General features: G+C 35.3%; 2 protein-coding genes and 1 long non-coding RNA gene across 3 annotated transcripts; 2 read left to right on the top strand and 1 right to left on the bottom strand.

Moving 5' to 3' along the window:
* Nucleotides 1-1,430: 1,430 nt before the first annotated feature.
* Nucleotides 1,431-7,390, bottom strand: LOC121261666 (probable linoleate 9S-lipoxygenase 5). The gene is made up of 9 exons (XM_041164135.1): nt 7,086-7,390; nt 4,951-5,240; nt 4,578-4,818; nt 3,832-4,170; nt 3,607-3,692; nt 3,385-3,492; nt 2,954-3,258; nt 2,608-2,871; nt 1,431-2,309 (listed from the first exon to the last, which is right to left on the bottom strand). Exons 1-9 carry the CDS (start codon nt 7,279-7,281, stop codon nt 1,553-1,555), a joined length of 2,586 nt encoding a protein of 861 aa, XP_041020069.1. The 5' UTR covers nt 7,282-7,390; the 3' UTR covers nt 1,431-1,552.
* LOC121261669 lies at nt 5,290-5,534 on the top strand. Its single transcript, XR_005939942.1, has 2 exons — nt 5,290-5,453; nt 5,499-5,534. It is a non-coding gene; the product is annotated as an uncharacterized LOC121261669 (long non-coding RNA).
* A 9,034-nt stretch (nt 7,391-16,424) lies between the features above and the next one.
* Nucleotides 16,425-17,519, top strand: LOC121261667. The gene has a single exon (XM_041164136.1). It carries the CDS (start codon nt 16,553-16,555, stop codon nt 17,165-17,167), a length of 615 nt encoding a protein of 204 aa, XP_041020070.1. The 5' UTR covers nt 16,425-16,552; the 3' UTR covers nt 17,168-17,519.
* Nucleotides 17,520-23,753: the final 6,234 nt, after the last annotated feature.

The following is a 23,753-nucleotide window of genomic DNA, read 5'->3' as shown; positions in this document are numbered from 1 at the left end:
GAAATTTCTTTTTCAGTAGTGATTGGGGAATGTGATTCACCAACAATTTGACCGTGAGATGTCCCACACTTTCTAGGAGACATGTCAGAGGCTTTATTGTTAAAAGGGTGAGCATATAATTATTCCCTCTTCAAATTATCACTCAATTTGAAATTATTCTCTCAAATTAGCAACTTTTTTGATAATTATTCCCACAAAACTACTACAAATTCGCAATGTCTCCCAAAAAAAATCTCAAATATATAAAATGAAAATACCTCTGGTTAACGTCGTGTTTCGTATGCCTTTGAATCAAGTTTCAGAAACTTGGATCTTCATGTTGTCACTTGCACACTCTAAACAAACACAGAGAATGAGGGCTTTGGTGGTGCTCATACTAAAATTAGTATATCTTCTTAGTAGTTTGTGTATAAGCTTAAGGAATCACAGAAAGCTCTTCATACCTAAAATCGACTTTTGTACTAGGTTTCAGGTGAGAACAACCCTTCCTTGACTTTGAGGGACTTATGTCATTTCTATTGTTCATTTATCAGAATCCTTTAATGCGGCATGGCTTTTGGGGTGGCGTCATTAATGCGGCGTGACTCTCTGACTCACTTTATTTAAAAATATTCTCTATTAAGCCTCTCCATACCTACTGTCAGGAGATTTCGGGTTCTCCATATTTCTCTCCTTCCTACCAGTGTAGATCCCAGAGGGTAGCTTGCCATCTGGGTGGTGTCAGGACGGCGAGTTGCCTATATCCTGACTGTCCACTTTCTCCTCTAGGGAGTTGATTCATGGGCGGGTTATGCCCGTCGACTGAATACCCTTTAGCATAGGGCCGTAGGGCTCGGTTGGGTCCTCATACTAACCTCCCTAGTAGTTCTTTGTGGGTTTACTTCTAGGGCCTATGGGAAAAAAAAAATCCCCTTACACCCCTATTAAAAAATTAAAAAAAAAAAAAAAAAAAGGCATCCAGGAGAGGGGTGGCCCATCACATGTTTCACTGCAGTGCTTGTAACTTGAAATGACTTCCATTGGGCCTTTAAAGTTTGAGACTTCCAATTGTGGGTCAAGCCCTTTGCTTCCGTTTTGGTTGTTCGACTGTTTGTTGTTGGTATTAAGCTTGTATAGAAATGGAAAATGGTCGCATTACAGTTAGGTCTTCAAAGAGTTTCGGTCGATTATTGAAGCGTCACCGTTTTTCCATTTTGTCCATTATACTAGTTATACTGATCTGCTACCCCTAGCTAAAACTACTACTCCCAAACTCTCAAGTTCTTTGCATGGATAATGTTGCGATCACACGATGCTTTTTACATTTCGTAGTGATCATTTTGACAGTCCTTTGGCAACCAAACAAAGGGAGAGAGAGAGAAGAAAAAATAGATATTTAAGCATCGAGCATTAATATTTAGTGTATATATATATATATATACATACATATATTAGAAATACAGATAGTACTGTTAGATATAATATCAACGAGGAAAAAAAAAAGAAAAAAAAAGAAAGAAGAAGAAGAAGCACTCCTGTGAAAACTGTAGTAAACAACCCCGATGCAGAAGCTTTAGATCGAGACACTATTGGGGATTCCCTTGCCGCTAAGTCCACTTTGATCACTAGTGGGATAGAGTAAAGTATATGGCACGTTGACTGCTCCAACCCTGTTTTTCAATTTCTTGTCATTGTTCATCCTTATAATTCTGTCCTCAATATCAGCCAGCTTCTTTCCAAATCTATCAAAGGCTTCCAATGGCTGGGCATCCAATGTCCATTCAGGAGTATCTCTTTGCCCAAGATAGACCTCATCAGTAGAATGCCTTGACAGAAGTTCTATGAGGGCAACACCAATAAGGGTCGGGAGCTGGGCAGTAATTGTTTTCAAGAAAGCCTTGTCGGGGTCTGACTTGAGTTCCTCATACTCAGGAGTGCCTTCTTCAGGCATAAAACGACGGCTTATTGTTGGCCGGTTTGGTAGGTAGCCTGCATAAGGGTACTGTCCAAAGTTGAGTGCTGCATGGAGCGCAGATGCGATCCATATAATGATAGTGCATGTTTCTACAAGCTCTTCACGTGTCTGCATTTTAGGCCACCAGGTCTCATCTTTCTTGTCGCCATGACCCTCCTCTCTCAGTTCCTTCCACCAGGACTGCAGCTCAGAGTCCTTTTGGACCATTTCATCATTCTTGTAATAGAAGGAGCAGTAGTCTTCAACCCATGTTCTGATAGCTGACCAGATTTCCAGCCCATCAACAGCATATGGATAGTCCTCAATCAGAAGGCGCAGACCATGTGGGGAACTTGAATCCTTAATTGCCATTCCTCTGAATGCAACAAAAGGGGAACATGTCATTTGAGATATATAACATCATTACGATAGTTTTCTTTAGGGATTTAGCCCAATTACACAACCAAAACTTGAAGTCCTGAAATTTGGCTAAACCTTTCTTTAAAGGTTTTGCCTTTTGAAGTAAGTTTACCGGTTCTGAAGTATCTTTGAAGTGTTATCCAGTTTCCTTAATTAATAAAGTCACAACATATTTCTGAGTTCTAAGTTAATTCTAATGGCAAATACCTTACGCAGCATGAATGTGTCACTATGTTCTGGAGTGTAACATTTACCTCTTGATGAGATCTGCCGGAAGCGCTTGCTCAGGAAAAATCCAGTTCTTATAAACTACTGATGACACCTCCATGGAATACTTTGCTGGAAAAACAGTTACTTCCAGAATTCCGCCACCATTAATGAGGATCTGCCGGGCAAAAGCATTTATATTCATGGTGTCGCGGAAGTGAGGATGAAGAAGCTTCTGTATTGGGTGAAGCACACTCAGCTGCCTGTTTGTCGCTATCACAAATGGTTCAATTGCAGCATGGGTATTTAACCTGTCATCAATACAAAACGTATTCAAGATGAGTTTGTCATAAGGAATGGATTTATTTGCTATGCTTCTTTGAAGAGGTGTACCAGTGGCTAATGAGCTGATGATATCCAGAGTCATTTACGGCTGCATAAGCTTTTGCCAGTTGCCAAATGGTACTTTCAACACCTTGTTCAGCTGGTGTGTAAACTTTGCTAATGGCACCAAACTGATCTCCCTCAGGATGGGGCAGGCTTAATTCAATTGCTAATGGCCTCAAAGTCCCATCGCTTTTCAAGAAAAGGATTGTCCTGCTGGCATAAGTCTTTGTGGAAGTTGAGTTTATTCGCCTCAGATACGGCATTAAAGCATCATGGTGGTCTAATATGAACAGCTTGTTCTTCTTGATTGCCTATGACGAAGTACATTTCAACCATTATGGTTCACAGTTATAAGAATAGAGCAATGTCATTTAATTGCAACTGTAGTCTACTTTGTCCATAATCATTCTGTGGAATAACTGAATCCAGGAATATACCTCATCTATGCTGAGCCCATCTATGTTATTTTCTATGTGTTCTTTGGTAATTTTACTGGTCTGATCACCATATACTTCACGATCAAGCTTGCTTGTGGGAGGGAATTCCTGCATTAGCTTAGAATTAATATCAGAGTAAAAAGAAAAGAAAAGCAAATTTGTCTCTACATGAATCCCTTGGGAACATTTGCAATGCAATTAATCATAGAAGCTGGAGATTACTTGAAGACTACGAATGATGACAGGGTTTACTCCGGCCAGCATCTCTCTCGCAAATTCTTCATCAGTTCTCCATGCAGACCTATCCTCTGCTCCAAATCATTGAAACACAACTATTAATTCGAAGAAAACGGTATTTGGAGGGACATGTATCCTAAAGTACTTGAATTTGTCATTAGACTATCCTGTCACGTGAAAATGGCTATTCCTTGGAAAAAGATAGGATACCTTTAATCACTTGGGGCATTGGATATTTGAGGAGTCCTTCACCATCAGTTGGGAAAATTTCCTTTAGCATCTCCGCGGGGATGTTGTCCCTAATATTCTTAAGTACATTGTCAGGCAGCTTAATTCCTCCTTCATACAGGTTCAGCACGTCTTGGAAGCTGTCAAACTCTTTTGGAGTGCTGTCAAATAGAGATTCCAGCTCAGGTTTAAGGACTTGAGCTACGGATTTCAGTGCATAAGCAAGGAAGTCTGACATCTTCAAGTGACCAAAACGTTCATCTCTTGGAACATATATATTTAAGCTCATAAGAAGCTTCAGTCTGCTCTCGGTTTTAGGATCTGTTAAGATTGTTACATAAAAATCTTAAACATAAAAATGATAATAGAAATAGACACCCAAATTATTCCAAGATCTTCAGTTAAAAAAAATGGGATTTGCTTATATTGTTGCATTAGATTCTTCAAAAACAAAAATGATACGGTAATAGACACCCAAATTGTTCCTAGTTTTTTAAATAAAAAAAATAGAGTATGATTTACAGCTAAAAATCCTTTATGAGTCTAATTCATAATTATTTTCACCATCATTTAATGATGCTTCAAAAGGCAATAGCATTGTTTGTTGTATGAATCATGCCCTTCCCCTGCCTAAAATGAAAGATATTAGATTCATTCTTTTTCAACGCTAATAACTTAACTAATTCTAAGTAGAAGAAATGCCTGTGAGTTGAATTGAAATGCCTAACCTGTCTTGGTTGGTGGTCGCCCAGTTCTCCCCCTACGAGGGTAAGGGTACTCGGCAGACCCTCCCAGAACTGGACGGGCATATTCAGGGTCCTCATCTGGATTCCCCAGATCATTGTAGTAAGCATAGTCATAGACCCTGTCCCACTCCTGAAGCTCTCCTGTTCCATCTCCTCTCAAGTTCACTAGTTCTTCCTCTCTGTACTTTAGCAGTGGCCCTGGTGTTTCACTTGGAAGATATGTCTGCAGAAAGGAATTGCACCGAGATACAGTTCATAACTAAACAAGGTTACATGTCTTATATTATTTCATCTTCTGTGGTTTTAATTGAACTTTGGAAAGTTTTGAACCGAAGACTGCATAATAATTCATTACCTTGTTGGAGAAGAAAACACGGTCTTTTTTGTATTGTTCTTCAGGGTAAACCCAGGAGTTGCAGACAAAGTGGATCCGACCTTGGCCTGGAACATCTTCAAGTGTAAGGCTTTTCAGGTAGAACTCACTGTGATGATTGTTTCTTATTAAGAATGCTCCTAGAGTTCCTATGTCCTCGTCCCAGTCAAAGGTAACTTTGAATGCAGACTCGCCCGCTACTAAGGGTGTGAATGTGCTTATCCAGTGCTTCAAGTATGCTGGCTTTCCAAGTTTCCCTCGCAACCCATTCTCTATAATAACACATCAAATTCAATAAGTGGATCCACAGAGATTAAGAAGCCAATAAATCTCCAATTAATTAGTTTTGCCATTTGCAAAGATTTCATTTTTCCAGCAGAGGACTTTTTATGCAGGCCACATAATGGTTATTGTCTCTTGGAATTACTTTTAGCTGAGTTCAAGCTTGATAAGTCCGAGAAGCTTTTCCATATATAGTTAGAAAGGTAATCTCATGAATGAAATTGGAGTGTATTAGAATAATGGTTGAGCAGTCAAATATATCTTTTCTTATACAGAAACTTTAAGAAGAAATGATATTGCAGATTTTTTTGTACTTCAATTAAATTTCTAGACACTGATATTAGTTGCTTTCAGAAAAGGACGGTCATAAGAGCTAAAGAGGCCATGATGTCGATTAACCATATTAAGAATTTTTCTCCCATATGGTAGCTACCTTAAATCACTCAGAAGTGATTGTGGCATCAAAATTAGTGCCATTTATAATGAACCATTAAACTCTGATCTTCTTGTGATAACTTCTTCAGCATCTTAGAGATCAAAATATGTGTGAAATGAAATCACAGCTTACCCCAAAAGTTTAAGCTGATGAGAGGTAAATTTAATCATTTATATTTATTTTAACTATATGGTTTTTTGGTAAATTTCACTGTGTTGTTCTCAAAATCTCAAAGATTATTTGCTAATTAAATGGTACATATTTCACCACTCAATAAATACCATGAGTGATGTAAGGGGTGAAATAATAATAATAATAATAATAAGTGAAATTCTAATAACTAAGAACTCAAGCATACAGTTGTCATGGTATTTCTATATGATCTACCCTGCATTTCTATAATAATAATATTATTTTTCAAAATAATGATAATAATAATAATAATAATAATGTAATTTCTGTCGTACATGCTCAAATTTGAGGATTTGGTCCACATATATTAAATATTGATATGAGGCAACGCATCACAGTCATGGGCTTCCATCAATAATCATAAAGAAAGTGCATTAGGTAGGTTTAAACAGCCATACGGTCGTCGACCCTTGGTCGTTTCGTTTGACTCATTGTTGAGTCCTGTGACCAACTTGGTCTATAAAAAAAAAGTCTTCGTCTCGATCCTTCAGGCCAATTCAAAAATTGCTCAACTCAAAAACAATGTAAAAATTTAAAACAATGATAATTGCTTTACCGACTTTGGATTAAGTAAAGAAGGCCATTATTGTGAGGAGAATATTCAATTCCCATTTTTTCTTGCGAAAGAAGGAATTAAAGAAAAGAAGAGCAAAAAAGACATAGAAAAGGACATGATTCATGATAATTATATATAGTGATGAAGAAAGAGAGGAAGAAAAAGGGATGTAACCCAGAACCAAATCAACCATATATGCCTCTAATATTATTAAGGTCGTAGCATTAAATAGCATCATTAGTACTGATGGAGGTATGGCTGTTAAAGAGAGTAGTTGGATCTTTGATTAATTTCTTGGATCTTTCGTGCGGAAAAAGAAAGAATTTTATGCAAGAAAAAAAAAAAAAAGAAAACAAGAACAAGAACAAGCAAAACCAAAAACAAAAAAAGAATATCCATAACAAAAATTGCAAACCCAGCATAAAGTTTGTGATTAGACCCTTAACTATCACTCAATCTTGGCCTGAACTCTTATGGCTTCGCTAAAGTCAGTAATGGCATGTTTTTGGGGGTTTTTTCCTACATCGTTGAAGTTTAGCCATATGGTCATAAGTAGTACTATTGGGAGTACAGAAAAACAAATAATGCAGAAAAGAAGAGCTTAGGAATAATGGCTTGTAAACGTAAACAAGGGAAAATAAAAGAACAAACCAGATGGGTCGCCATTAACAGCGCTAATAAGCTGCAGAGAAACCCTGTGGCCTAAAAGCTCATGAACACCATCAAGAATAGATGCATTAAAGTCGTTGAAGTCCAAAACGTTCTTCTTCATCAACACTACCTTGCCTTCAATCTTCTTCTTGTCCCCATCACAAGAGGTGATCGTTTTGATAATGTTATGAATCATCTAGAAGTAGTAAGCAGAAGAATATGAAGAGGGAGGGAAAAGCTGGTTAAGTTTGGTTTTGAGAGATAATGCAAGAGAAAAGGTGTTTGGTATTTATAGGACAGGATTTATCAGCGTGGCATTTCCCACCATATGCACCCAAGCCTCTCTTACGCTCATGGATACGTTCCTTTCATATTATTATTATTATTATTATGGAAAATATAATTGGCCCCTTTTTCCTCTAGAAATTACGACTGCGTTGATTTATCTACAATTTCTTGTTCATGACGTGTAGATATATCCTCTCAAGGACGTGTGATATACGCTCACAATCCCGAAATATCTCTGTAAAAAATTGTAAAAAATTATACTGTTATATATATTAAAAATAATGTTAACATATCCTCTCATTTTATCTCTATATTTTAACTATTTATATATTTAATTTTTTTATTTAATAATTAAGAAAGTGACTATTAGTATATTACTTTTTTTTTTTAATTTTTTAAAAAATATTAAAAATATAAAAAAATAAAAACAAATAAATTTCGCTTAGACGGCAGCGGGACAGTAGCTTAGCATCACTCGTATTATAATGCTATTGAGTCTTGGCATTGTATTAAAATTAAAAAATTGTATGAATTATTTAAAAAAAAAAGAGTTTTAAATGTGATAACTATATTTTTGTAGAAATTAAGTGATAACTATATTTGAAAAATAAGAGAGAAAATCACATCCTTTTACTACTAAACTACCATATTTACAATTTACGTACGCTTTTGTTAAGATAGCTGTAATTTATGTTTTGGAATTTATCATACAGTTATAATTTAAATGATTTGGCAATCAGTTTACGAAAGAAAAATTCTACCCAACTTTTTGAAAGTCAACATTAATATAGCGTCGGTGAGGGGAGTAATCCGCTAAACACGACATCAATAATACTATAAAAAATGTACACACATCCCATATTCTCACATGAAAAATATTACTATGCTCATCTATTTTGATATCTCTATTTAAAAAAAAAAAAAAAAATCTTTACCGTCCAGTGGTCAAGATGAGACGGCATAATAACTGCATCCGAAAAGAAAAAAGTTACTATACTCAATAAACTTAACCGCTATGTTGGAAAAAAATTTAATAATTAAGGAAGTGGTTTTAAATATATTATTATATTTTTTTATTTTTAAAAAATATTTAAATATAATAAAAAAATATAATAAAAAAATAAAAAAAAAAAAGTTACAAAAACAACTAACGGGACGAATGGACGGAGTAGCACCGTTCCAAAGGAAATGCGTCGAACTCAAAACCACAACTGTTGTTTATTAACGTTTGGTTTTTTTTTTTTTTTTCCTATTACAATACTCGTCTTCCAGTATGTAATTAACTTCATTTCACGTTTACATGATCGCGCTATATATATGTGATTATATTGGTGATTTCTGGAAATCATCATGTTCTTAATTGAGTGACAATTCTTTAATATTTTTCTCTTGAAGCTTTGGATATGAGATCAATTCAGATTATCTCATTACTAATCATAAATTATTTAATATTTTTTTATTACTATTTATTACTTTTTCAATATCATTTATAGATAATTTGAGATCACCTCAACATCTAAGCGTAATCGAACCTCTTTCTCTTTAACTTCCTTTCTCTTTCAAAGTCTACATCTGCATGCGTGTTGTTTGTTATATATATATATATATATATATATATAATATGAGGATCTGATTCATTGATCTTCTTATGGTATTATAATTAATTCCCTACTTTTCCTTGATCGATATATTTTATAAGAGAAAAGATATTTATAATTGTAAATTGTATAATTACCGTGTAATTATTTTAAAAAAAATGAATAAAATATGATATTTACATGAAAAAAATAATTTTTTAATAGTAAACTCCACTCATTTTTAAAACGATTACGTGATATTTATGCACTTTACAATTATACATAAAATTACTCATTTTGTAAAGCTCGTCTCTAGCTAGTTTTTTCAGTAATTGGGATTAAGAATGAGTTGCCACAGGAGATTCTCGAGAACTGGTCTTCATTGGTGGCATTGAATCAATGTCAACATACGTTTATAGTATATATATATATGCAGTGCATGAACATGCGGCTTGCACGGTCAGTTTTGGAGGGTTTATGCATGCATGAGCAAATGGGTCGATCGTCGTTGAAATTAACAGATAAGAAGGAAATATCTCAATCTTCTGTTTAATTTAAGAGTTATTATCTTATATATCACTCTTTATCTTAAATTTTATTATTTTCAGTCAAATATATTGATGCAATATATATATATATATATATATTTTAAATAACTTTCTGTATCAACTACTTATAATTAAATCCCCTAAAAATATGTTATAATATGTGATTTTATATTGATCTCCACTTAAATCCAATTAATTAATTAGGCAGTACTACTCATCCCGTGTGGATCAGTAGTACTACTGCATGCATGCCTAATTAAAGTTACTTGAAGTGTTGGGAAACCACTGTACTATATAAGCTTAATTGGTTCATTTAAATTAGAACAGCCAGAAAATTAATGGATCTGCTAGCTTGTTTATTAATGGGGATGGTTTCAGTGGATGAGATATAGAGATGTGGCTGGCTAGCCTTAATCAATGAATGATGATCGTAGTGCAAGAAAAAATAAATGCAGATTGAAGAGGTAGCTAGGTGGGTAGGTGGCGAGTATGGAAAAACTTTATATTTGAAGTTAATGAATGAAAATTACTTGCAGTAAAAAAAATGATAATTCCATGACATGATTAATGGAAAGAGGCCGTGTGCTTTAAGGCATCTCGATCTTGAGATAAGTACACTAATGGGTGATCTTTTTTATGCCTTTCGAGTCTAAATAATCAACTACCATGTATCATAATACGCAGCAGCTAGCACTCGAAACAAATCATATATATATATATATATATGTATATATCCCACTAGTTTAATTAATATTTAACTTGGATACGTAATCCCATATATTAATATGTTAGAGATCTAACTAGTGATCCAAGAAATTTAAAATTATTGATTTGATCGAATGATCGTAACGTTTTATAAAAATTCTAATTTAATTCACATCCACGACAACTTACTGATGATCAGTTGACATTGATCCGATCATAATTCGTTCTTCTCATCGCTCTGTTCGCCTAGAAACGTTTAAGGACCTAATAGTACTATAACTGTACATAAGGTCGATCCATTTTCAATTGTACATTAATTCAAAATCCCAAGTATTATTGAATAATTATTTGTATTTGAATGATCAATTGCGTGCGTTATACTTCCATGGGTTTACGTTTTGAGAAACAACACTTCATGAGCTGTTAGAGCAATGGTACAGTACAAGGGTAGGCACAATTATAATCTCCTTGGGATATAATATATATTTCTGTATATATGTAACAAAATCTCTCTAAATTTACAGCAAGGGTGACTTGATCTCTTAGAACTCATCTTTCCCAAGATAAGAATACGTACATAATCAATAATCTGGTCTTGATTTGCTAACTTTGGACCAAATTAATTTCAGGCCACCTGACTTTTCAACGTTTCTTGTAATCTCATTCAAACAGCCACACTTTCACTGCATGTCCTTTACAACCAATAAGAATGGGTAGCTTTCAATTTGGAAATGGACCTTATTCAATCATATATATAGTGCCTCATTTTTATTGGGTGTTTTTCTAAAAAAAAATAAAAATTAATTGACAGAAGGATATTGATGAATCCCAACAACGGATTCGTTTGATTACGCATATCACATTAGATGAAATCAAAATGAAAAGGTGAATAAAATATTATTAAAATATAATTTTTTTTTAAAATTTGAAAAATTATATTATTTTTTATATTTTATAAAAGAGTTTAAAAAAATTATAATAATTAGATGAGATGAATTGAGGTAATTTGTGTAACCAAACAAAATAATACTATATATTGAAAATGACACACGAGAATAACAACCAGTTCTTGATCAAGAATCAAGATGATCCGAAAGTCAAGGAAACTGGAAGACCGTCATATGGCCATTAGTTGTATCTGTAAGTAATGCGTTTGGAGTAAGTAAACCCAAGATAAAGATAAAGATAAGATACACGATGGCAATTGGAAATATGCATGGATAAAAAGAAACAAAAATGATTTCGATTTCCGATATAATTATTTATTCATGTGTTGTTTGAAAGATCAAAGTCCTCGTGATCGATCATGATCAGCCATCAGGTAGACTTCAAGAGATCATTGGCTTTTGATTTTTCTTAAATATATTAAAGTTGTACGTGGAGGTGGCGCTAGCTCTAACTGGGCTATCCAATCAAGAGCAAGTCAAATTAGCCCCTTTTTTTTTGCATCCTTTGATAGGCGATGGCATCTTGGGAAATTGGCATATCCCCTTGTCCTCGGAGACCATGGGCTCATAGAAAGAATTGGCGGCAGCCCAGGTCCATTGATATCCATGTCTGAATTTAATGATTGTTTTGATCACTGTAGCTTATTTGATCTTTTCAGTGGTAGTAGAATTATGTCATGGTGTGACGGGCAGGATGGGGTGACGAGATGCTGAGAGAAATTGGATAGAGTGGTCATCAACAATGCCTTCTCTAATCAGTTTGTGTAGTCACATTTAGCTTATTTGGGCCGCAAGTCTTCGGATCATTATCCCATGGTAGTTCTTTGGATAGGCATTTTTATAAATATGGGCCGGTTCCTTTTCGGTTTCTTAATATGTGATGTTCGTATGATAATTTCTTATCTTGTGTGAAGGAGGCTTGGCATAGGCAAGATTCGGCTTCGGGCCTATTGAAACTTGCTATTAGATTGAAAAGGATTAAACTAGCCTTACAAGGTTGGAATAAAGATGTTTTTGGGTGTGTTGGAGGTAATATTAGAGCCCTTGAGGGAAGGCTGGATTTTCTGGATAATCAATTATAGTTGGGATACTCGGAAGAGGTTGAAACTGATTATTTGGTGACTAAAATAGAGATTGATGCTTGAGAAAAAAGAGAAGCTACTTGGTTGGGGCAAATAGCCAAGAAAAAATGGATTACAGAAGGTGATCAGAATACGAAGTTTTTTCACTCAATCATTAATCAGAGACGGAAACAAAGGTATATTTCTCGTATGGGTCTTTCAGATGGTACGATCTTGGACAATGCTGAAGATGTTCATTCTGAAGCCTCTCAATATTTCCAGGAGTTTTTGACGTCGCCTACGAAAGTGGAGCATGTGGATCTATATGTTCTCATTGATAAATCCATTTCTGATGAGGATAATAATATGCTTTGTTTAGAGCCATTCCAGGAAGAAGTTAAAGATGCTATTTTTTCCATTCCTAAACAAAGTAACTCGGGGTGGGTTTGATGGATTTGGGTCTGGTTTTTTTATGTCCTACTGGGATATTATAAAAGAGGATGTTATTGAGGCAGCTAGAGAATTCTTTATGGGCTCACCACTACTCAGGTTTTATTCGTCTTCTTTTATTGTATTAATTCTGAAAATCCCTGATCCTTCAAGCTTTGATAAATTCAGACCTATTAGTCTGTGTTCTGTAGCTTATAAGACTTTCTCCAAAATTATCGTCTCTCGTTTGACAAGGGTTATTTATAAGCTGGTCTTTCATGAATAAGGCGCTTTTGTTCCAGGGAGGAGCATTTTTGAAAATATTACTCTTGCTAAGGAAATGGTTCACTCTTTGCATAAGTTTTTTTGGCGGTAATTTGATGATAAAGATTGATATGTCCAAGTTGTATGATAGGGTTGATTGAGGATTTCTTCTGAATGTGCTTCATGCTTTTGGCTTTTTGAATAAATTTTGCAATTTAATTGGGGAATGTGTAAAATCTCCTTTTTTTTCTGTGATGATGAATGAGATTTTTAAAGGTTTTTTCCAGTCTTCTCGGGGCCTACGGCAAAGGATCCATTATTGCCCTATTTGTTTATTATAATGGAGGAAGTATTGACCAGATTGCTGAAGAAAATTTTTTAGGATGGTTGGATTGGAAATTTTCATCACCCTGTTGGGGCTCTCATGATCTTGCATTTGTTGTATGCCGATGAGATATTGATGTTTGCTAACGGTGGGAACAAATCTATTAGAAACCTTGTTGATATGCTTGCTACTTACGAAAAATGGTCCGGTCAGTGAGTAAGCACAGAAAAATCGGCGTCATTTCCTTCTAAGCTTATATCTCAAACTTGTAAGCGTGGTTGTTGCGGCTTACGGATTTTAAGGAAGGAAGATTCCAAGTGACTTATTTAGGTGCCCCTTTAGTTCCGGGAAGATTGACTTTTCGAGTTTTTGAGCATTTAGTTGGTAAAATTAAAAACAAGGTGGCTAGGTGGAAATTGAAACTTTTGTCTCAAGGAGGTCGATTGATTTTACTTCGACATGTATTTTCCAGTATGCCTATTCATCTTACTTCGGTGCTTAATATTCCGATGGCTATTCTCTCCCGTATGAATTCCATTTTGGCTAATTTTTTTATGGGGGGAAGTGGATGGTAAAAGAAAAGTGCATTGACGAGACTGGTCGAAAGTTTTAAACCAACCCAAGAAGGGGGTTTGGGAGTGCGAGATGTTAAGGAAGTTCAGTGTTCTCTTCACATGAAATTTGCTTTCCGTCTTCTGACTTCTAAGAGTTTGTGGGTGGATTTTTTCAGAGCTAAATACTTAAAAGATGGTCACATTATGCAATATGTTCGGCGGCCCTCGAATTCTTGGTTTTGGAGGTCAGTTTTATCTATTGTGCCAGAGGTGATGGATAATGTTCAAGTTATTATGAGGGGTGGCAATTCCTCTCTTTGGTATGACCGTTGGTTGGCTTCGGGGCCTCTATCGGTAGGGGTGACGGAAATTCAGAATAAAAATCTTTGTATTCAAGATTGTTGGGTTGATCAGACTTGGGATGTTGAACCATTGAAGGAGTTAGTAGGTGATACTTCTACTGATGAAATTATTCAGACCAGGTTTATTGATCGTGATGGGCCAAATGTGTGTGTTTGGAAGCCATCTCTAGATGGGAATTTTTCCATTGCATTGGCATTAGAGGCGACTCAGAAGAAAGGAGATTTATTACTTTGGAATGAGTGGTTTTGGCACCATATTTTACCAAAGAGGATATCTATGTGCATTTGGAAGGCATGGTTTAATGGGCTACCTGTGAATCATATGGTGCAGAACAAATGTGTTTTACTTGCTTCGGCGTGTGATTGCTGCAATTTATGCCATGTGGAAACCACTGACCATGTTTTAGCCACGGGCCAATTTGCTAAAGAGGTTTGGGATTGTGCTAGTAGTTTTCTGGGCAATGATTTTGGAAGGCTAGAATTATTGCTTGGTTAACTTGTACTAGAAAAACGTCAATTACTGGTGTTCTCACAAGTATTATGCCTTGCCTAATTACATGGAGTTTGTGGAATCGAAGATGTAAGGCGCGTGTGGAGGGTGTGAAGGAAAGCACTGATCAAGTTTGGAGGTCATTAAAGGTGTGGCTGAGGATTCTTGCGGGAGAAATCAACAATACTCGTCCGTTATCTATGCATGACTCTCATATCTTAGAAGAATTTCAATTACCAGTCCTAATGTTGTCAAGAGAAATCATAAGATCGTAACAATCTAGGCAGCTCGGGTGGAAGGGGTATTCTTAGGGATGCAGGGGGTAATATGAAGGGAGCTTTCTCTAATTATTTTGGCAATGGTACTAAAAATGGGGTAAATGCTATTATAGAGAGGGTTCGGCTATGTAAAAGACTATCGTGTTTTGAAGTGGTCATAAAAAGTGATTCTAAAATTATTATGGATTGGATTCGGGTTAGGAAATGTTCGTTGTGGTATTTATGAGATTATTGGGAAGTGCTCATGTCTGAACTTCAAGGGGTTACGTTCAGGGTGATCCATCAATTATGTGAGGCAAATCAAGCTACAGATTTTCTTGCTAGACAAGGTGAGCTGGGCTCTAATTCTATTTATTATAACTATGACCAACTGCCAAGGAGTTTAAAGGGCATTGTCAGGATTGATAAAGTGAGCCTCTGGGCCATTCGTATGTAAGTGGTTGTGTGGTTCACCTTTTTGTTTTTCTTTCTTCCTAGGCCTGTTTAGTTTTTTTGTTGTGTTTTTTTCTTATAGGCCTGTTTAGTAGTTGTGTTGGTTTGGTCGTTTTATTTTGGTTGGATACTAGGGATGGTTTTAGTGCTTTATCTGTAAATCCCTAGTGTCGGTCTTGTTACCATGGTATTTCTATGTCATAAGTAAGGGCTATTAATAAAATTGGGACGAGATCATTATTGGACATGTGGCCTCTGGCTCTTCTGAAAAAAAAAAAAAAAAAGAATCCTCCCTTCACCGAGGCTTTTATTAAGTTTTGGATACGAATAATGTTAAATACAGTTATATATTGTGTAAACACTGTGTATTATTTTTGAAAAAGAGTGAAATCTACTATTAATTGTTTTCCTGTAAATCTTATATTTATTTATTTATTTCAAAAAAGTATGTGGCGCTTGTATTGTGAAAATTATTTCTCTTACATTGTGGATGCACTAATCCAATTAGAGAAGACAAATTTTCCTATACATGAAAATAATATCCATAAATTTTATTTTTGTGCTACTGCTACCTGTTCGTTTATGGTCCACCCGGAATGTACTCTTTCACCATTGGTTGTACGACCACTCATCATAAAGGCCGAGATTCATGATGAAGACCATCCATTGACCCTTGCAAAAAAATTGAATTCATTCTCTTGTTATGCTTGTGGGAAGGAAGGCAGGAGCATGTTTTACTTTTGTGCCATCTGTGCATTTGTGGTCCACTTAGATTGTGCTTCCTTACCATCGGTTCTCAAAGTTATACGGCACGACCACCCTCTCAAACTCATTTACTCTCTTCCAGCCATCAATCCATCAAGCTTGCATAGTGTTTGTCAACTATGTGTTAACATGGTGGACAGACTACATGGACTATCATTGCTCAACTTGTGATTTTGTTGCCCACATTTACTGTGCTTCAAGCAAGGAAGAGAAAGATGAAACGTTTATGCGGAAGTCTAAAGATGAAGAATCTATTGAGTCAGCGACAAGTATGTTGGAACATGGGATTGATGAATCCATTGACATGTTGCCATACGTTGTTAAAAAGTTCAAACTAGGAGTAGATGGGATTGAAATAGCTACACAAATCAAACATTTTAGTCATGAGAATGACTTAAAACTCATTAACAAGTTTGGGATCAACGAAAAGTGAGATGCCTGTATGCGGTACATCTTTACTCCATATTATGCTTGTGCTCAGTGTAGATTCTTTCTTCATCACAAACCTTGTGCTGAATTAAGACGAAGAATGAGACATCCACTCCATGAACACTCTCTTATGCTCCTCCCTAGGTCAACTTATGCTAGTGGTTCCTTTGGATGTGATGCTTGTGACCGTTCTTGTAATGGCTTCACTTATAATTGTAAAGAATGCAAATTTGACCTTGATGTACAATGCAGTTTACTCCCATATAATAAATTCACACATGATAGTCACGAACACGGACTTATTCTTTCTAGGTCACAAGAAGTTGACAGAAAGTGTAATAATTGTGATTCAGATAAAGGAATCAAGTTTTGTTGTGCTGATAATTGTGGATTTGCATTGGACTTCAAGTGTTTAACATTGCCGCATACAGTATGGTATGAACAACATGAACATCCATTCACTCTTTGTTATGCTCCAGAAGATGATTCTAATGAATATTATTGTGATATTTGTGAAGAAGAACAAGACCCAAGATGTTGGTTCTACTATTGTGCAGATTGCATTTATCCTGCTCATCCAGAATGTATTCTTGAAGAATTCCCAAATAAGAAGTTTGGGAAAACTTGAACATTTGATAACCATCAACATCCTCTTACTTTTGTTCAGTTCAAGACTTCCGATGATGGCCGTGATTTGTGCAAGGTTTGTGTTCGTCGTATATATGAAAGTTTAGTTTATGAATGTGCCGAGTGTAATTTTATTGTTCACGAACGGTGCTTATAATAAAAAATATGAACAAGTAAGGGATAGTTAGTTTTTTCTTTACTTAGGCTTTTATTTAAACTGATCAATAGCCCCGCAAGTTACCTATTTCTACGGTCTACCATATTGTAATAATAGGAACAAGAAGTACTGTTTTAATTAAGACTACTCGTGTATACACTTTCTTGTTTAACATAGAGATTGGTTTTGATAGTTACTTTTTAGTTGGTTTATATAATTATTTAATGGTTAATTTTTCCTTCTTTTTCTTAAAAAAAAAATGTGGTAATTGTATTTAAGTAATTACTTTATATTTATGAATGAAGATGTAACGTAAACAGGATCAGGAGATCAAGGTGATTAACGTTGGAAAGTCCTCCATTTAGGGCTTTAATTTGAGATCAGTTACAATATATCTTGCTGAAACTCAATATTTATGGGGCATTAATTGTTCAAGTATTTCCACATGAAGTCCTCAAAGGAATAGCTTAATCAACGTTACATTAATTAAACTAATTAAAGAAAAATCACAGGAGTTTTGTCTTGCATGACTTACCTTCAAATAACAAACACAAGTGCTTAAAACATCACTTATTATTATCGTGGAATCTATTTCAATGGTGTGTAAAAAAAAGACTTGCAAGTAAATTTTTTCGTTTGGAAATGTAGAAATCTAATGGTATAATTTAAAAAATTAGAATCGAAAGGTTATCTAAATAAAATTACATTATTTGAATGATTATTATTAAATTACTTGAGAAAATAACTAAAGCGGTTTTGATATAAACAAAGAAAATGTTATGGAAAATATATCATCAATGGTGGGGGTCTCCGCAAAGTCGTAAGATCATGTATGGGGATTGAAGCCTGCCTAGTGCCGGAAGGTCAAGGAAGTTGGTGACCTCATGTTCAAGCAAGTTTCAACAATACCATTGGGACTGTTACAGATGTACGGGGTCGGGTAATTTCTTGGTCCTCCGCTGGTACTTGGATGTTATTTAATTAGTTTTAATTATAATCCACATAAGGGAAGTTCGCATCTTCCCTTACTTGCAGTTTTATTGAAGAGTTTTACTACACAACCTCCACCACACTCCACACTCCATATTGTTTTAAATTTTTAAATTTTTTAATATTTTTTTAAATTTTTTTTAAGTTTATTTTTTTTAAAATTATTTTAAATTTTCTATTCATTATTTATATAATAAATATTTGATAAAAGAAAAAAATTAAAAAAAATGTGGAGTGTGGAGTGTGAGGAGGTTGTGAAGATTTTTTGTTTATTTAAATTGAATAGCCTCACGAGTTTAATTCTTTATTCGTTTTCTAACTAGCACACACTTTATTAATCTAAAGAATGTGTTATATATATATATACAAAAAATTCTACTAATCATTCCTACACCACACATTACAAATATTTTTTTTTATATAATTTAATTTATTTTTCTATTAACATGTATGTGGTATAAGGATGATGAGTAGAAGAACTCAATTAGCTTAATATGAATAAAATCAAATAAAAAAATAAAAATAGGTATGGTGTGTGGCGTGTGGGATGATGACTAGCAAATCTCTATATATACGAGGGGTTGGACCTCCAACAAAATCTCATTATTGAAGATTTATTACCCATGGTTGTTGCAGTATAAAACCGATCACAATGTTGCAGTACAAGGCTCTGTTCCATTTGTTGGGTTGTGTGTAAAGCTTGGTATGAGAGCTGAAAATAGGGGTGTAACAGGTTTGATTTTTAGTGTATTTTAGAATCGAACTAGTATACACCGGTTTTGAAAAATCAAGAACAGTGCCCACCCGAGTACTGTGCACATGCGGTGCAGTGCTTGTGTGTCATTGTGCACTTAAGTGCACAGTATTCGCCTTGTAGTGTCCGGGTAGCATGACTTTTACGTTGTCGGTCCTTACTAGGCGCTTAATCTTTTCATAGTTCATTAGAATGAACTGAGTACAATGGTGAGGAGCTCGGTTCTCCACCTGGGCGAGGAAAAATTTACTCGCCCATTTTCTGCAGCAACCTTTTTTTGTGAATGTAAAAATTTTAAAAAGCTAATAATACTTATCTGGAGAAAGCTTTATTCATCATCCAGAATTTATTTAGTACACCAGAAAATCGTCTTTCTCTCACCTTCAATGCGTTTTTCTTCTGTATTGTCGCAGCCTGTTCATCAGCTCTTGCTTCCATTACTTTAAATTGTTCTTCTTCACGTCGCGAGGGTTGAGATCGTGTTATTTCCGGCATACGAAGGACGTGATATTTATGGGATAACAGAGATCCCACAAATGGCGCTATTGTTGATGTCGTGTTTCGTGAACCTGGGCAACAACAATTAACTGGGCCTCAATAGGTGTTATTTGGAGCCCCCGACACTCTTCCGGTACAACTATATGGTGGCAATGAGTACATCCATGGCAGTAGATAGAAAATAAGTACAAAGAAAGTAAAGAGAGATGAACACCAAGATTTATGTGGTTCGGCAATAGGCATACGTCCACGAGGGTTTGAGGAGGGGAGTCTCCACTATATAATATATTTGTTTACAGTCACTCATTGTTCCTCATATCTCACTGTACAAAGAAAGTTGGAGCTCTTCCTGTTGGAGACGTTGTCTTCCTCGAGAGGTTGTTGAAGAAGAAGATGATCTGATTGAGGGAGAGTGTGTGTCGATCTTAGAAGTCCTCTAGCTGAAGGCTTTTTTATACATTTTCTTGTTGCGTGCGTTAGTTTGCAATGATGGAACCTGACCCCTTTACGTGTGCTAGCTTTTCTTCTCTTCCTACCTTTTCTCCGTCTTGCTAGCCCCTGCCTGTTCCATGTCCCTTCCTGTCCCCCACTTTTATCCCTTTATTTTAATTGTCTTTTTGCCCTAGTGATGGGCTGGGTTCAAATATGAGTTATAGTATTTTATCTCTCTACAAATATTGTATTTATGACTAATTAAATCCCAACCACTTTCTCAAAAGAAAAAAAAAAAGGCTTAAAGACACTGAAAAATTCATTCTTCCAAGAAGCAATATTCCCTTCTAGCAAGTCAATTATCACGGTTAATTTGGGTCAGTGGGTTTAAAATCAATCGGTAAGTTGGATTTGCCATCGCTTTTGGGTTTTTTTTTTTCGTCCTTTTTCTCTTTTGGGTTTTGTTTTGTTTTTTGTCTGTTTTCTCTTTTGATGTTGGATTGTTTGGGAAGAAATTTAATAGTCATAGTTAAAGTATATGCAAAGCAATGGAGGAACACTCTTCAAATAAATTGTAATGACAAATGCTTTATCTATAAAACAATCTGACAAAAATAAATTTACAAACTGATGTAATTTAATATAATGTATTATATCAATTTTATAGTAAAAGAAATTTACAATATAACGTATCATATCAAATTACGCTACTTTTGAGTTTGCTTATATGAGATCGTTTTGTGGATGTAACACTTCTCAATAGGAATAACATTTCTACATTATAACCTCATCAGACATTTCAACTTCAAAATCAAAGCCAATCCTCGCTAGTTCAAATTAGGGTTTTAAATGAATAACACTTCCTTCATGAGCACTTAGTAAAACGCCTCCATGACATGATTTGATTTAAAAGAGAAATTTTAAAATTTCAGTCTTATAAATAAACTCTGGCAATATAAATAATGTTAATGATGTATTAAATGCACCGACTTTCAAATAGAAGAACTTTTTTCTTTTCAACTCTATTTGTTTTAATAAAAATCAAAACCTTATTTTCAAATGTAGGTGAAGAAATTAACAAAAAGGAGCAAAAAGTGTAAAAACCACATCCACGAAAAATTCATAAAAGGCAAATTCTTGATCTAATAGGTAGATAAAAGGATAAGACGCGTAGAATAATTATATAGCACTAGTAACAGCTATACATGTGAGTTTCATGCCCATGCATCTTACCAAGCTTTCTCCCATGCAAAACGAGGGGCAAATTAAACTTGGAAGCTAGCTTTGGTAACTTTGGAAGCCAAAATCAGAAATTATTTTTCTCTTCATTGAGGTGAGTCTAATTAATTGCCCCTTTATATCTTATTTGTATATGATCTTCTTCTTCTTCTTTTTCCTGTGAAATAGATCATGCAGGCTATATATCTACCCGCTTATACATACACACACACACACACACACACACACACACACATATATATATATATGTCGAAAACATGATCATGCATGCATGTGTTTGAATTTGAGAAGTCAAATTGAGTAATTTAATTTGATAATAATATACCCACATCTTGTGCATCATGATCACTTGTTAAATTACAGATCTAGGAAGCCATGGAGCTTCAATATTCACCTTCACGACCACCTATTGACCCTTGCACACAAGTTGATCATCTCATTCATTTGTGATGCTTGTGGGAAGGAAGGGAAGGGCATGTTTTACTATTAAGCCAAATGTTCCTTCTTAGTTCACCTACATTGTATTTTCTTACCATTGATTCGACCACCACTTATTATAGAAGCTGAAATTCACAACCATCCATTAACTCTGGTTTTGAAATCCATCTCATTCGTTTGTGATGCTTGTGGGAAGGAAGGTGGGGGCACGTTTTACTTTTGTGCTACTTGTTTTTTTGTTTCCCACTTAGATTGTGCTTGCTTACCTTCTATTGTCAAAGTTATACGGCACAACCACCCTCTCGACCTCACCTACTATCTTTCTACTAATCGATCCAGCCGCAAAGTTTGCAAGCTATGTGTTAGCAGAGTGGACAAGGACTATGGGGTCTATTATTGCTCAAGTTGTGATTTTGTTTCTCACCTTCATTGTGCTACAAGTAAGGAAGATAAAGATGCAACATTTGTGCAGATTTCTAAAGATAAGGAATCAATTGAGTCATCTACACGTGTGTTAGAACATGAAGATCACCCTTGTTCTAATGAATCCGTTAGCCCATCAACATTTGTTGTAAAGGAGATCAAACTGGAATTGATGGAATTGAAATAGTTGCAAAAATCAGACATTTTAGTCATGAGGAGGCGCATGTCTTAAATATTGATGCCAAGCTTGAAAACAATGAAAAGTGTGATGGGTGTATGCAACCTATCTTTCCTCCATTTTATGCTTGCAAACAGTGTGGATTCTTTCTTCACAAAGCTTGTGTTGAATTACCAAGAACAATTCGACACCCACTTCATGGACACCACCTCCTTATCCGCCGCCCAATAACACCTTATAAAAATAACATGTTCACTTTCAAAACTTGTTGTCGTGATTGTAATAGCTTCACTTATAATTGTGACCAATGCCAATTTGGCCTTGATGTCCAACGCAGTTTGATCTCAAATGCCATTACACATGCTAGTCATGAACATCAACTTATTCTTTCTAGTTTGTCTTATGGTAAAGAGTGTAGTTATTGTGATTCGAGGGTAGGATACAAATTTCGTTGTGCTGATTGTATAGGATTCACTCTAGACCTTAAATGTTTAACACTACCACATACGATAAGATACAGAAATCATGAACATCCCTTCATTCTTTGATGTAATCCTGAAGATGACTCTGGTGAATACTATTGTGATATTTGTGAAAAGGATCGGGATCCGAAGCGTTGGTTCTACTATTATGCGAATTGTAATTATCTTGCTCATCCTGAATGTATTCTCGAAATATTTCCAAATCTCAAGTTTGGAAAAATTTACACATTTGATTTCCACCAACATCGGCTTACTTTGGTTCAGAAGACTGAGGACCATCCTCCGTGCGAGAAATGTGGCAATCCCTGTTCAGATGTGGCTTATGAATGCGGCAAATGTAATTTCAATTTTCACAAATGGCACTTACGAAAATGAGAGAAAGCTAGAGATGGCGGCTGACATGCATCTACCAATAAAAAAGAATAGGAATAATCTTAAGATCACGTCTGTATCCATTTTCTTGTTGAACATAAATTTATAGCAACTTCCTTCTTAGAATTTTAGTTTTCTTTCTTATGAAAAGATGTTGTCGGATTTAAGTTAATTTGATACTTAGACACGTAACAGACATATGTTTGTGAATATATATACACTTCATGCTAACATCTGATTGTGAATATACTCTTAATTTGTACTAAATGCACTTCTCTACCATCCACCAGGAAAAAATCATCCCAATTCAGTGCTTGTGATTGTTGTGAGAAAGAAGGCTAGAAAGGGCAATTTTTACTTTACTTTAATTTGTGCCATCTTTTCACACATGATCCGCCAACAATTTTCCTTTAATTTTACCACTGTTTGTACGGCCACTCATGTATAGAGGGCAAATTTCATGACCATCCATATTCACCCTTGCAAGAAAATTAATCTCAATTCACCTTTGACGATGTTTGTGGGAAGAAGGCATGTGCATGTTTTACGTTAATTGTGTTACTCGTTCATTTTGTATTCCACCTAGATTGTGTTACCATTGATTGTCAAAATAGCTGTAGAAAT

The sequence above is a fragment of the Juglans microcarpa x Juglans regia genome, chromosome 4D (genome assembly GCF_004785595.1).
Source record: "Juglans microcarpa x Juglans regia isolate MS1-56 chromosome 4D, Jm3101_v1.0, whole genome shotgun sequence".
Lineage (NCBI taxonomy): Eukaryota > Viridiplantae > Streptophyta > Magnoliopsida > Fagales > Juglandaceae > Juglans > Juglans microcarpa x Juglans regia.
Note: the sequence above shows the minus strand (reverse complement) of the source record. Positions and strands in the feature narration are given on the sequence as shown.

What these genes read in the sequence shown, in the direction of transcription:
- LOC121261667 (XM_041164136.1), top strand. Translation starts at nt 16,553, where the DNA reads ATGCGGTACATCTTTACTCCATATTATGCTTGTGCTCAGTGTAGATTC.
- LOC121261666 (XM_041164135.1), bottom strand. Translation starts at nt 7,281, where the DNA reads ATGATTCATAACATTATCAAAACGATCACCTCTTGTGATGGGGACAAG. An exon ending in GTGTTTTCTTCTCCAACAAG is followed by an intron (nt 4,819 to 4,950) that starts GTAATGAATTAT and finishes TCCTTTCTGCAG; the next exon opens with ACATATCTTCCAAGTGAAAC. An exon ending in ATGGGCTCAGCATAGATGAG is followed by an intron (nt 3,259 to 3,384) that starts GTATATTCCTGG and finishes ACTTCGTCATAG; the next exon opens with GCAATCAAGAAGAACAAGCT.